The sequence below is a fragment of the Gallus gallus genome, chromosome 31 (assembly GCF_016699485.2).
Source record: "Gallus gallus isolate bGalGal1 chromosome 31, bGalGal1.mat.broiler.GRCg7b, whole genome shotgun sequence".
Taxonomy (NCBI): domain Eukaryota; kingdom Metazoa; phylum Chordata; class Aves; order Galliformes; family Phasianidae; genus Gallus; species Gallus gallus.
Genome location: NC_052562.1, coordinates 515,284 through 529,651, shown reverse-complemented (window position 1 = coordinate 529,651; position 14,368 = coordinate 515,284). Strand labels below are relative to the sequence as shown.

The 14,368-nt window shown below is 38.6% G+C and overlaps 1 protein-coding gene across 8 annotated transcripts in view; it reads left to right on the top strand.

Moving 5' to 3' along the window:
* The first annotated feature begins 999 nt into the window (after positions 1 to 999).
* Positions 1,000 to 14,368, top strand: part of LOC101751912 (E3 ubiquitin-protein ligase TRIM39-like) — a 42,393-nt gene continuing 29,024 nt past the window's right edge. For 3 of the 8 annotated variants that reach the window (XM_040654238.2, XM_040654239.2, XM_040654235.2), the window contains exons 1-3: positions 1,000 to 1,092; positions 4,044 to 4,176; positions 5,100 to 5,456. In XM_040654238.2, coding sequence (XP_040510172.1) covers positions 4,098 to 4,176; positions 5,100 to 5,456 — 436 coding nt within the window. In that variant the 5' untranslated portion in view covers positions 1,000 to 1,092; positions 4,044 to 4,097. Of the gene's footprint in view, positions 1,093 to 4,043; positions 4,177 to 5,099; positions 5,457 to 7,066; positions 7,352 to 8,136; positions 8,236 to 8,604; positions 8,632 to 9,352; positions 9,380 to 9,807; positions 9,835 to 10,191; positions 10,219 to 10,687; positions 10,715 to 11,344; positions 11,366 to 11,541; positions 11,569 to 12,079; positions 14,263 to 14,368 lie in introns of those variants that run through there. The other 5 variants (XM_025145921.3, XM_025145922.3, XM_040654236.2 and 2 more) reach the window with 5 other exon arrangements.

Below are 14,368 nucleotides of genomic sequence, written 5' to 3'. Positions count from 1 at the left end.
CAACCAGCATTTAGCCAGAAAGCACTGCAATAAAACTCACAAGTGTGTAATGAACAGGTTATTAGGTGTATCATTATTAACATGTTTTATGTCATTTTTCCTATCACATACTTGAACGTTGCTCTCTCTTTGCTGACATACCTAGATCTTGGAAGTATGTTTTCTCATATAATACTTTTTATGGTCTATTCAAAATCTGAAAACAAACACATTTAAAGTTTATTTGTTTTCAGACTTGGTTGTTCAATTTTGTGGGGGTTTTTTTATTTGTTTTGATTATTTATTTATTTATTTATTTATTTATTTATTTATTTATTCTTTAAGCAGAAGCATGGCTGTGGAAATTAGGATTCTGAACATAAAGTGTGCTAGTCTCCTTCATCTTTCTGGCTTTTTAAGCTACTTTGATCATTTTTAATCTAATTAGATCTAGCAGTAGAGTTTTTCAGTATCACTAAATTTCTGTAAGGTCTGTGAAAAATGTTCCCAGGGAAGGTTAAGGATTTGTGCTATCACAAGGAAATAAATGAGGGTAGGGCTAGAATCAGGATTTGAATAAAGCTGTTGTAATTGAATTTAAATTGAATTGAGCATTTCTAGCTCACTTTGATTTCCTACCTAGTCTCTGACTTCTATACTCATATTTCTGATTACAAATCATTCTTAAGGATAACAGACTTAGGCAACCATTGATTCTGGTTTCTCTGTCTCTTGTTCATGCTGTCTTCCATTTTAATGCAGTAATTTTCAGAAAGTCATAATAGCATACGAATTGCTCTGCATAGTTAGGAAAGTGGTTGAAACACAATCCTGTTGCTGCACTTTGGATCTAGGTGTGTAGGGAAATCAAACCTTCAGGTATCTCCTACAATCCTTTGGACCCAAGGGCAATAATTAGCTAGGGCTGAAAGTTCAGTCTTTCATATTTTTCGACTTCAGTGAGCAAACTACTGAAGTCTACACTCTGTATAAGTAGGGAAAATGAAAGTCCATATGTTCATGCACTACAAGAGAACTGCAGATTGATAAAGGCTCCTCAGTTCTACATTACACGCTGAATTAAAAATGAATAATTTGGATCTTGCTATCCAGGTAAGGAATGAAAGTCTGGCTGAAACAGTGCTGTGCACAATGATGTTTCTGGAATGGTTTGCATGAACAGTGAGACAGCTGCGTGCTCGTTACAGTTTCCAGGGAATTATTTCAGCCCTGGATTAAAACGGCTTCTTTCTTGTCTGAATCAGTGGGAATGCATTTTGGTCTTCTGCGTGTTGTATTTTAAACAATTTGCTAAAGCTTGTTTAAGGTCCTTTCTTTCTAATACCTTAATGTAAAGTTTAGGACAATTTTCTTTCTTAAGAATGGATAAGGCATAACTCTAAGGCATAGTTTTACATCAGAAGCTATATGCTAGCAACCTTTATTAAAGTGGTTACTCTCTGAAATGCTCATTTATTTACTGAGTTGATCAAATTCTTATGATTGGGGTTGCGCTGAGGTCTGAAGCATGCTGATTCTGAAAAATATTTCCACATATGAGATAAATGCAATTGCTTGTAGTGTAGCAAAAATATAGACTTTGTTGATGTTTTTCTGGTAGGCATACACAAATGTGATTTATTATATATCTATATATATACCATTACATAGACATTCTTAGTTAATGAAGTTTAATAAATCTTGGCTGATTCTTTTTCCAGGTGCTGAGTGGTACAATTCAGAGATGCATTCTTTTTCTTTTCTTTTCTATTCTATTCTTTTCTTTTCTTTTCTATTTTCTTTTCCTTCTCCTTCTCCTCTCCTTTTTTTCTCTTCCTTTTTCTCTTTCTTTTTCTTTTTCTTTTTCTTTTTCTTTTTCTTTTTCTTTTTCTTTTTCTTTTTCTTTTTCTTTTTCTTTTTCTTTTTCTTTTTCTTTTTCTTTTTCTTTTTCTTTTTCTTTTTCTTTTTCTTTTTCTTTTTCTTTTTCTTTTTCTTTTTCTTTTTCTTTTTCCTTTTCTTTTTCTTTTTCCTTTTCTTCTTCTTTTTCCTTTTCTTTTCCTTTTTTCTTTTTCTTTTTCTCTTCTTTTTCTTTTTCTCTTCTTCTTTTTCTTTTTCTTTTTCTTTTTCTTTTTCTTTTTCTTTTTCTTTTTCTTTTTCTTTTTCTTTTTCTTTTTCTTTTTCTTTTTCTTTTTCTTTTTCTTTTTCTTTTTCTTTTTCTTTTTCTTTTTCTTTTTCTTTTTCTTTTTCTTTTTCTTTTTCTTTTTCTGCATTTTTCATGATCTTTCCTTTCCTTTCCTTTCCTTTCCTTTCCTTTCCTTTCCTTTCCTTTCCTTTCCTTTCCTTTCCTTTCCTTTCCTTTCCTTTCCTTTCCTTTCCTTTCCTTTCCTTTCCTTTCCTTTCCTTTCCTTTCCTTTCCTTTCCTTTCCTTTCCTTTCCTTTCCTTTCCTTTCCTTTCCTTTCCTTTCCTTTCCTTTCCTTTCCTTTCCTTTCCTTTCCTTTCCTTTCCTTTCCTTTCCTTTCCTTTCCTTTCCTTTCCTTTCCTTTCCTTTCCTTTCCTTTCCTTTCCTTTCCTTTCCTTTCCTTTCCTTTCCTTTCCTTTCCTTTCCTTTCCTTTCCTTTCCTTTCCTTTCCTTTCCTTTCCTTTCCTTTCCTTTCCTTTCCTTTCCTTTCCTTTCCTTTCCTTTCCTTTCCTTTCCTCTCCTCTCCTCTCCTCTCCTCTCCTCTCCTCTCCTCTCCTCTCCTCTCCTCTCCTCTCCTCTCCTCTCCTCTCCTTGCCTTGCCTTGCCTTGCCTTGCCTTGCCTTGCCTTGCCTTGCCTTGCCTTGCCTTGCCTTGCCTTGCCTTGCCTTGCCTTGCCTTGCCTTGCCTTGCCTTGCCTTGCCTTGCCTTCCTTGCCTTGCCTTGCCTTGCTTTTTATTTTTAATTTTTTGGGGGGTGAGGGGGAATAAAAAATGGACACGTTAACCTTCTCAAGGAGTGAACACTATGCATGTTCTTCAGTCCTTATCTATGGACAGTATTGCTATTATGTCCTAGAGAAAACAGTCCCCTCCCATGCAGAGTTAGAAGAGATTGTACTAGAGTAGCATTGATTTGACTACCTTTATTTCAGAGGTCGTATGGAAAGCCCTGGGTGGGGAAAAGTAATTACATTTTATATTAAAAATATATTTAGATTGAAAAATGTAAAAAACTCTTCAGTTTACATTTCTAGAATTTGCATGTCTTTATATTATCCTGAGCTTTCTTTACTGTAACCCGATGAGTTACACTTCATTTTTCCTATTTATTTCCCTCCAAGGATGTCTGTACTATTAGCTCGATAATAGAAAGCTACTTTTGTCGAGTGTACTTGCCCAGAATAATCATTTGATCTCCAATGCGTGGTATTTAGGTCAGGAATTTCCCAAGCTGAATGCATGACTTCATTGCACACACATCTGTTAATGTTAAAATAGTATTTTACTCAAAAGAGAAACAGTGGGAAAACTGTTTTTCAGTCTTTTGGTATATTTAAAACTCATGCCTTCCTCCATCAAGAAAACTAAAAAGTCATATTATGTTTCAGTGAGTAAGAGAATTCACATATGGAATTAGAGTGCAGCTTAAATGTTTTATAGTGGGACTTAGAAATGAAGGCACATCTCATGTGACAGCTGTTTGCCTTAGTTTCTCCTGCCTAAAGGTGGCAGCCATACATCCTCCTGGACCTCTTCATCTGCAAAAAATGACTCGAATTTTCCTGAACAAAAAGAGTCTTATAGACCCTTCAAGGCTAGGCTTGTGGAACACCCTTCAATCTACCCTCACATCCTTCTAAGTCTTTCAGAAATACCTCTCCCATTCTCTGCAGGACAAGTTAGAATCTTAACATAAGTCATAAACTAACATTTAAACTAAAATTCTAAACAACATATTCATTCATTTTCCTTAATTTCCTTCAAAGGAACATAAACATTTCAAAGGGTTTCTCCTTGTGTCACTCCATATACACTGATATCTATATAAACTTGTGCCTTTATGTCTCAATTCAGTCTTCTAATTTTCTGTTCCATACTTGTCAAGATTACAGGAATATGGTAAGAGTTGTCCTTGGTTACTGAAGACTTCCAAACTTGCATGGTGGTGGCTTCCAGATTTCAGCACACCATGATTCTTCACATTATATTTTTCCTACAGATATTTCATTTGATCAAAGGTAAGTCTGGGTTTTGTTCTAATCCTAATTTGATTTGAATGATGCTATAATTTTCAGAGCTGCTGGATTGACTGAGAAGGAAAAAAAAGAAAGAAAGAAAATACCCAACAGCCCTTTTTGCTTCCATATGGGATTATATATAGATTTGCTGTGAGTGCTGCACACAACAACTTCTGGGCTGTAAGTGCATACTGCTGGATTCTCATCCAGAACCCCCGGGTCGTCCTCAACAGGGCTGCACTCTCTGAGTACTTCTTCTGGTCTGTACTTGTATCTGAAATTGTTTCATTCCAAGTGAATGAGCTTTCATCTGGCCTTGTTGAATCTTACTGGCTTCTTCTGGGTCCACTTCTCAAACCTGCTCAGGCTACTTTGAGTGGCTTTGTTTCCTTTTTTGTATCAACTGCACTACTCAGTTTTGTTTCATCAGGAAACTTGCTGAGGGTACATTCTATCCATATCCATTATAATGATGTTAAAGGGTACCGGTCCCAAAATGGACCCCTGGAAGACATCACTCATCACTGACCTCCTCCTGAACACAGAGCTGTTGACCACAACCCCCTGGCTACAATCATCCAAACAATTCCTTACCCACTGAATAGTCCAAACCTATATATCTATAATCCAGAGATAAGAAACTGTGTTGGTATATGCTCACGTGGGCCTAGGAAGGTTCAATCCAACTGTGGTAATGGAATTTCTTCCTCTCAATTTGTCTGGTCACATTAGTCTCTGATTTCACAGTATGAAATCATTGAAATAACTCTTGAGATAACATCCTGATCCACAGCATTTTATGGCATACTGATATTATCAGAACAGAAGAGCTACATTTACAAATCTGACATTACTGCTGCTTATAAGAAGCGCTAATGAGAACATTTGTGACTGGCAAGATTTACATCTATCTCTTCTTGCAGGCCAGTTTAAAATTATACCTCCTAACAATCCTGTGGTTGGAGTCATTGGAAAAGGAGTCGTCCTGCCCTGCCAGCTGGAAGCTAGGACAATCTCTGAAAGACTTTCTGTTCAGTGGATATTTGCTGGAAAATCCCCAAACATTGATGTGACTAGCTATGATGGAAAAAACATACTAAATCCAGTCAGGGAAGATAAGACATACCAGGGCCGGACAGATTTCTTTCAGACTGAGATTAGTAATGGAAATGTATCCCTTCACCTGAAAAATGTCATGATCTCTGATAAAGGAAAGTACATTTGCAGTGTCTTTTTGGAGAACTGGTATGATGAAGTGATGGTTGACCTGGATGTGGCAGGTGAGTGGAACGTCGGGTGTTTTTTACTTCTTACTCAGTGCCATTGTACATCTTTGGTAAGGACTATGGGGCACTGTTAGCCATGTGGAAGACCAGCCTACGCTCTGATAGGCCACACTTATAGCCATCTGGATTCTAAAAATATCTTTTTAACATTTTCTTACACGTGGTTATGAAAATATGTAAAGGGAGCAGAGCTGAAAGCCTCAATAAAGCAAGATGATTTATGTAGAAGTGAGGCAACTGTAGACTGACTGAGAGGGTATTTTGTATTTCAACCCATTTTTCTTGCTCCGTCTTACACATCACTTTTCTCATAGTATTCCCAGTTATCACAGTATTCCAACTTTAATCTCTTAATGGTGTCATCCAAATTTATTTTAGCAGCAAATTTCCTGTAGATTCATTGTTATAATTACTATTTTTTTTTTTTATTTCATAAGAGACATGCTGCCTACAAGCATCTATATCTCTTCAACTCACACAGTGTGTTTATTGACAGATCTGAGGAAGTTCTTTCCAACATGCACTGCTCAGTCAGAGAATATAGCATCATAGAATCATAGAATTGCTCAGGTTGGAAAAGACCTTAAAGATCATCAAGTCCAACAACAACCTAACCATACTACCCTAACTCTAAAAACCCTCTGCTAAATCATGTCCCTGAGCACCACATCCAAAGCGTTTTTAAACACATCACGGATGGTGACTCAACCACCTCCCTGGGGATCCTATTCCAGTGCTTAATAGCCCATTCTGTAAAGAAGTGTTTCCTGATATCCAACCTAAACTTACCCTGGAGCAACTTAAGGCCATTTCCCCTGTCCTGACACCTGTCAGCAGTGAAAAGAGACCAACCACGCTCTTGCTGCAATCACATTTCAGGTACTGGAAGAGAGCAATAAGGTGCTCTCCCCTCAGCCTCCTCTTCCGCAGACTGAACAGCCCCAGTTCCTTCAGTCTCTCTTCATAGGCCATATTCTCCAAGCCCTTCCCCAGCCTTGTTGCCCTTCTTTGGACCTGCTCCAGCACCTCCATGTCCTTTCTGTACTGAGGTGCCCGAAACTGAACACAGTACTCGAGGTGAGGCCTCACCAATGTCGAGTACAGGGGCAGGATAAATTCCCTAGTCCTGCTCACCACACCATTCCTGATCCAAGCCAGGATGCCATTGGCCTTCTTGTCCGCCTGGGCACACTGCTGGCTCATATTCAGCCGACTGTCCAACAGTACACCAAGGTCCCTTTCCATCAGACATTTCCAGCCACTCCTCCCCAGGCCTGTAGGGTTGCCTGGGGTTGTTGGGACCAAAATGCAGGACCCAACATTGGCCCTATTGAAACTCATACAGTTATCCTTGGCCCATTGATCCAGACTATGCAGGTCCCTCTGTAGTGCCTGTCTCCTCTGTGGCAGATCAACACTACCAACTTGGTGTTGTCTGCAAACTTACTGAGGGTGCACTCAATCCCCTTGTCCAGATGGTTAGTAAAGATGTTGAATAAAAGCAACCTCAGTACTGAGCCGTGGGGGACACCGCTTGTGACCAGCTGTCAACAAGATTTAACTCCACTGTCTCATTGTCTGCTTGCTTCTTTCCTTTTCTATAGCTCAAGGTAACGAGTCTGAAGTTCACCTGGATGGTCACGTGGGTCAGGGCATTGGCCTCAACTGCAAGTCGCAGGGATGGTTTCCACAGCCTGAGGTAATTTGGCTGGACAGCAAAGGACAGACACGGAAGGAGAAGGTGGTCACACAAAGCCTGCAGACTTCTTCGGGCCTTTTTGATGTTGTCAGTTCCATGACCCTAGAACCTGGATCCGACATGGAAGTCTCCTGCAGAATAGTCAACGATCTCCTCAACACAGCATGTGAATCCCGAGTCCTGATTTCAGGTAAGTGACACTGTGGGCTGATATTTGTGAGGACCAGGTTGCAGGCTGCTGTCCTGCATCTCTCCATTTGTGCAGGAGAGATTCTGGATATCCAGCAAAGACATAGATGGCAAGAGCTGAGATGAATAATGTTATAAGAACATAGATGGCATGTGCTAAGAAGCCTAACATACTAAGAAGTAAAATTTCATATTACTCATTAAGTTCAAGATGCATCTTTGCAATAAATTAGTCAGTTCTCATTAATCATCACCTGAGAGCACTGCAATGATTTGGAAATTGAGTGATTTAGAAGTGCTGGTAGGAAATGATGAAGGTCAATTCTCAACCCCCTTCTCACCCTGACAACAGCATGATTACTCTGCACATCAGCAAGTGTCACCCTCACATTCAGATCTCTTCAGATTTCCAAAGTAAAGCAGAAAAACAGAGGAATCCTTTTTTTTTTTTTTTTTCCATCTGAAATACCACTGTAGATGATTCTCCTTTCCCTAGAACTTCATCTATAAGGACAATAATTAAAATAACGTCCTTACATGGGCATCTTAACACATATTTCTTACATAAAGGTGGCACCTCCAACATATCTCTGTCACTTTTTCTATCTGGCAAAGCAACGGGGAGAATTGGAGGGCAGCTGTAAGTGCTGCAGATGGAAAAAGGAGTCCAAAAGGGATACACTGCAGCAAAAATGGTGGCAATAAATCTGTACACTTTGGACACTGGACATGCCCTAGGCTCTTCCAAAAACATTCATTGAAAGGAACACTGTTCATATTTTACAGATGTCTTCTTTCCATCCACTTCACCTTGGATGACTGCCTTTCTTGTAATTACTTTCTGCGCTGTGGCTGTTATCGCTGCTATAGGTTATAAGCTGAAGAGTAAGTACGTCCACCTACATCTGCTGACATGGATGTTTCAGCCACAATGCAAATTGCAGTTAATGAAAACTGAAGTGGCATTTCAACATGAGTATGAGTAAGAAACAGACAGGAATGAGATGGAGAGAGGAAAAAAGTAGTTGGTGTGTTCAGGTGGTATGTGTGTGACTGCACAGTACATCCTTAACAAGGAGGTTATTTTGTGAGATACGATTTTATGTGATCACAAATGGTAAATAGGCACAGAATATGTAGCTCATCCTTAGAACAGCGGGTTTTTGAAAGAAAACTCATTGAAATTATACTATGATTGTTTAAATGGATTCTTTTTCTTGGGGAAATAATTAAAAATTCTTCTTCCTTTTCCAGTTAATAGTACAAGAAAACAAAAAGAAGGTGAGTAACGAGGAAACTAAAGAATCCAACTAAAACCTACTTTGGGAGAATAGTCTCAATTTTTGAAAATTTTCCTAAACTACTGTTCTGATAATAATGCAGGAATGATCAATACTGAGGCATTTCAGATTTATAATGCATTAAGGTGAAGTGTTTCTTTTTTTCATCAGCTACAATACCACCACTGCTGCTTCAGCACGGAGTTTTGCTCCCACCACTCACATACAGATCTAGGTGTCAACACAGACATACTCTTCCCTCCAGTGACATAATAAAGTCAACAGTTTCTGTAGCTCCATAAGCATGAGCAAACTGTACTCACTCAAGTGTTCCTTGAAACAAGAATTTATTGCATACTGATCTGTCAACATCAAATAATGAATCCAGTATGAAGACCTAGTATTAATCAGCCTGCCTTCTTGTGCAGGGAAGTTCCCCCTGCCATAATATTTCTCCAGGTAGGAGGTAATAGCAGGGCTTCCTTGGTGAATGCCTGACAATATTCCTGTTCCAGTAGCTCATGTTTCTTCAGGTATTTCTAAGATACTCTGCTACTGAAATACTCCCCTGTTAAAATGTCTTAATTGATCTGCAGAGCTCATGGGTTCAACTTGGTTTGAGCATTTCATATTCTTGTAGTCATTTTTATTGTTGTGAGATGGTGTGTTTTTAGATGAATAATTAATGTTAATTTTTTTGTTGTCTGTTCTTTTCTTCTTAGAAACAACGATGGATGATCTCATAAAAAGTAAATACTCCTTGTCTTCTATAATTAGATGTGATCAGAGATAGAATAGATGTAAACTATGTGAGACACATATTACTGGGGATAGTAGCTGGTGGGAGGAAGGGTGTGTGGATTTCCTACTTGAAATCTAAAGGACAAGTAAGGCAACTAAATGAGACAGAGACATTCATCTGGTAGGTGGCTGTGGGAATGTCATTTTATCTCTCTAACTGGTGGTGAAGTTGTGTTGAGAGATACCTAGTTGTCATCTGGCTACTTAACTCCCCATGTAGCATATCCTTTTCCACACTGGATAGAATGGTCTAATCACAGTTAGTCCTAAGTTGAAATATTATGGAAGATATAGTATTAAAAAACAAAGAGTAATATTATTATTATTATTTGATACTGAAACAGATACAACAATAATAATATGTCATTTCTTTCAGACAAAGGCATTTTGGAGGAAAAGTTAGGTAAGAACATGGTTTTGATGATGCTTCTGGTATTTCTAGTAAGCAAGCTATTTACATCCTCAAAAGAGCAAATGAGATGTAGAACATTTTGATAGGAAGTTCTTCTAGATGTGACTGTTCTATTTATCAAATGCTATTGTGGCCTGTGTTCCTGTATGATTTTAAATGCAAAGATTCAAAATATCTGTATGATCCATTTTCCATGAATATTTTGGAGCATTCATTATTGTGGGCCGTAGTATAATTTTAAAGCATATCTGATCATCCTTTGAACATCCAAATGCCACTAACTGTCCAAATGTTTGCTTTTGTCTTTTTTCTTGCCCTTCAATGTATGTTGGCTATTGGTCAACTTAGGCACAACTGAGAAGACATACAATGCAGGTAAATAAATACTGTAAGCAAGACAGTGTTGATCCAAACTGTAATATAAATGAGAAAGGACATTAGCTATTTCATTAAAAATCATGACATCTTACTTCTATTTCTACAGTTATTTCTTCCTTTACATTGTAGTCACTGTTGTTTTAATTTTCAATCACTGCTAAGATTATTATATAGCATGGCTGTACTTCTAAGAGTCTTGAGATGTTTTCCTTCCTTGCTGTAATCCTTCAGCATTGAGTTTTGCAGGTCATATGAGAGGTTATTGAAGCTCTAACTTACTCCTCCTGTACTTTCTTACTTCTCGGTCAGATCATTAAAATATGATTGACAATATTTGCACAGGAAAATTTGAAGGCAACATCATTTCACTGCTTGCACAATATCAGAATTATTTGTATCATACCTCACCTCTAAATCATTATTTCCTTGAGATTTCTTTTCACTTATTAAAGCTGTTATGTTGCAGGAAACTCTGAAATGAAACGTAAACTTGGTAAGAGAACATCTATATACCTTACTCTTGTGAACTTTACAAAAAATAAAGCAATTGTTCAGATTCAGTGATGGAGCCATACATGAGGATGAAGGGATTACACGAAACTCATCATAGTACAGTTCTCTTTCCTCCTTCAATACAGATGTCGAGATGCATGATGTAAGACTCACTTGAACTGTGAATAATCCTCCCTTTCTGTAGCTGCCATACCTAAAGCTACAATAGACCTACAGACACCCATAATGTGTTAAGAGTTGTTTCATTACAAATGATATCTACCTGAATCATGGAAACAACAGAAAAGAAGGAGTTAATTTCCACCACTCCGCCAAATTGGCCTAATTAACATCCTCTAAAATGCTTGCTAAATGTGAGCAAGTGGAGACCTGATCTAGAGGCCTGCTTTGTGATCTTCACCTTACAAAAAAGCTTCCAAAATTGAAACTGCACCAATTCAACATTTCCTAGTATTTATGTGTTGTGCAGTTTGGTGTTCTATGTTCTGGGTTTGTCCAGTGTTGAAAAGCAAAACTGGGAAGACTCTTGTAAAATGATTATTGGTGTTAGTAAATAGAATATCCTTTCAACAAAATATATTTTAATAATTATAATATCTTCTCCTTTCAGATGCACTAGAAAATGATTTGGGTAAGTGGTTTTAAATTTTTATTTTCTTGGAACATGTACTGCTGCTTTAGGTGAAGCCAGGCCTTGGGCAGAATCTCAGCAATGGCTGCACTTCAGAAGGCAACAGAAGACAGGCTGACAAGTACCTAACTGTGCTTGAGATTCACAAAACCCTTCTGTCTCTTTTCCTTCTGCAGCTTTCTGGAGAGGTCAGGACAAGGAAGGTAAGCAGAAAGGAGAAATGGTGGGGAAATGGTGTATTTCTCTGTCCAAATTCTTCTGAAATGACAATGCCGTGATCTTAGAGATAGGACACCTGAGCTGGAGTCTCAAGAATAAGCCTTCAATTGACATGGCTAAAACAAAATGAGGCTTGGATGTGACTATTGAAAATACTGAGAAAAGGACTTGCAGAAGTGTGTTGTTGTATGGTGTAGATCCTTGAGAGTATGGATGGAGAAATGGAAAAGTGAAAGAAAACAATTAATCGTAAAGTGTGTGAAGAGTGAGAGAATCACCTGGATTTGCATGTGAGAGAGGCATCACATCTGTGGCAGCTCCAGGGGACCTACCTGTAGGTTCCTACATGACTATTGCTTGCCTTGTTTGGCGGAAATATTAAAATATTTGTTGGATCAAGCCAGGATTAGTAAAACCCTGAAATAATTCAACCTATCTTCCCCTGAAGATAGGGGACCCAGAGGCTCATTGGATCATTCTCATTTTCTTCTCCAGTTCCCATCATTGTGAATGATGAATGCTGACTCCTTGAGCTCCAAGTGCCAGAGGCTCCAGATGTTGAGGACAACAGATATGAACCTCCTGGCCTGAGCAGCCCCTCCACAGGCCCCATTCTTGTGGGGGAAGAAGGGTTTGCAGCTATGAAACAATTCTGAGAAGTGGAGGTGGGCCAGCAGTAGGACAAACTGCTAACCCTAAAACTTGTAGGACCTAAAAATGTAATTGCCCAGGCTGTGTCCATCTTCTGGAAACCTAAATATCCCCTTGCCCTTGTCTCTTACCTCCTTTACTCTGAGAGGGACACCAGCATGCAGCAAATGCAAAGCAACTTGCTGAAAGTGTGTCTTGAACAGTGGCATGAAGTATCAGTGAAGAATGTAAGGAGATTATAAGTTTTTGACTTAATCATTGAAATTGTGCAGTGGCAACCAGGGAATGAGTCATGTTTTTGAACACCATTTCTCTGGACAAGAAGCGTGGAGAGAAGGATGAACAATCATGGCTGTGCTGGGCAGGAGCTGCTGCCAGATGTGGGAAAAGGGTTCTCAAGGCAACTGACCTGCCACTTCCAATTCAATCACTCAGTTGAATACATTCCTGACACTGTCAGTGGAAATCTAGACAGTAATTTGTTCTGTTCAGCCTACAGTCAGCAGTGAGTCTGTCCACTGGATGCAGTAGAGTCTCTTGAACACCCTTATGTGATGCTCTGAGACATCAGGACTGGTGAAAGTGAGTCACAAAACATGTGTGTTTTGTTGATCCTTTTTTATTTCTTTGTACAATGACATGACTCCCAAAACCATGATTATGAAGGTAAAGTATGCAGATCTCCTTCATCCTTGCTGCTCTCAATGCCCATTCAGTCATTTATAATCACCTTTCATGGAGCAGTGGAGTTTCTCAGAGACACAAAATTTCTGTAAGTTTTGTGAAAAGAGTTCCTTTTTTTTTTTTTTCTCCAGGGATAGTCAAATATCAGTGCAGTATATAGAAGGCACTAGGGTGGGTTGGGCTACAATCAGAATTTGAATTTGAATGAAGGTGGTGCCACTGAATCAATTCATTATTATCATTTCCAGATTACTTTGATATTCTTCCTGGTCTCTGACTTGTTCATTCAACATGAATGAACATCCAACAGTGCAATGGACTCAGGCAAACCCCTGTTGCATTAAGGTGTAAATACTCTGTGCTCTAAGTGCAGTCATATTTGAATGGACTCACATGACTCTTGTCTCGTTCTGTTCCATGAGAACTCTCACAGCTAGTGCAATGTATTGTGCTGTTTACTAAAGCAACGGATCACAGATTCGTTTGGATCACCAGTGGTAATTACAGTCTCAGCAGAGTATGTGCAAGAACCAACAATATGAATAATACAGCTGACCACACACACACATACACACACAAAATTATGGAATAACTCTATAGAGATTTCTAAGCTTTCTGGGGAAGTACTCCATATAGCCATGTGCTGTCTCGCCCAAGAGATGTCGCTAAAAGGGAGAGGAGGTTGGGAAGGTTCAGCCTGCTTATTGAACCTAGAAGCCAGCGATGTCCTCCCAAGCTGTCTGCAGTGGTATCTGGCCCAAATTCCTTCTCTTTTAAGCCATTTTTATAGGATTTTTTTTTCTATTTGGTATAGGCTTGTTTAGCAAAAGGAAACTACAGATGTTAGTTTAAAAACAAATATATTAGTTTACCAGAAAGAATTGATGTGTGCTACTTCTAAAACATTCCAGTTTACCTTTGCTTGTTATGTGAACAGCCTTGCTTGCATTATCCTTGCTCCACTGAAGGCACAATGACCACTTTTTATCTTTGTAGTATGTACTGAAAGCTTCTTTCCTTCCACTATCTGCAAGGACTCTTCTTGGATTTCATATAAATAGTTTTCAGGTACAGTGTAGCAAGATAAAAAGTTGTTCATTATGGCATAACAAGCAGGGGTAATTTACCAAACTGGGAAAAAAAAGCTGAAAGTACACCAAAGGTCACTGTGATGAAGCTAAAGCTGAAATAAAGAAGTACATGGCCACACAGCTGCACCACGCATGTACGAAGGAACATCAGCATACACTAAAGAGCTCTTGAAAAAAAGAATGAATACGTACATCATTTCTGAGAAATATGTTGCAAATGTATGTCTTAACTATTGAAATGTAGAACCTGAACTCTGAGAGTGCATGCTTGGTTTGTCAAGTTGCCCAGTATGTGTTGTGAATTAAAAGGAGTGCCTGCTTTCTATAGCCACACTAAAATTAGAGTCTTCTTCCCAGA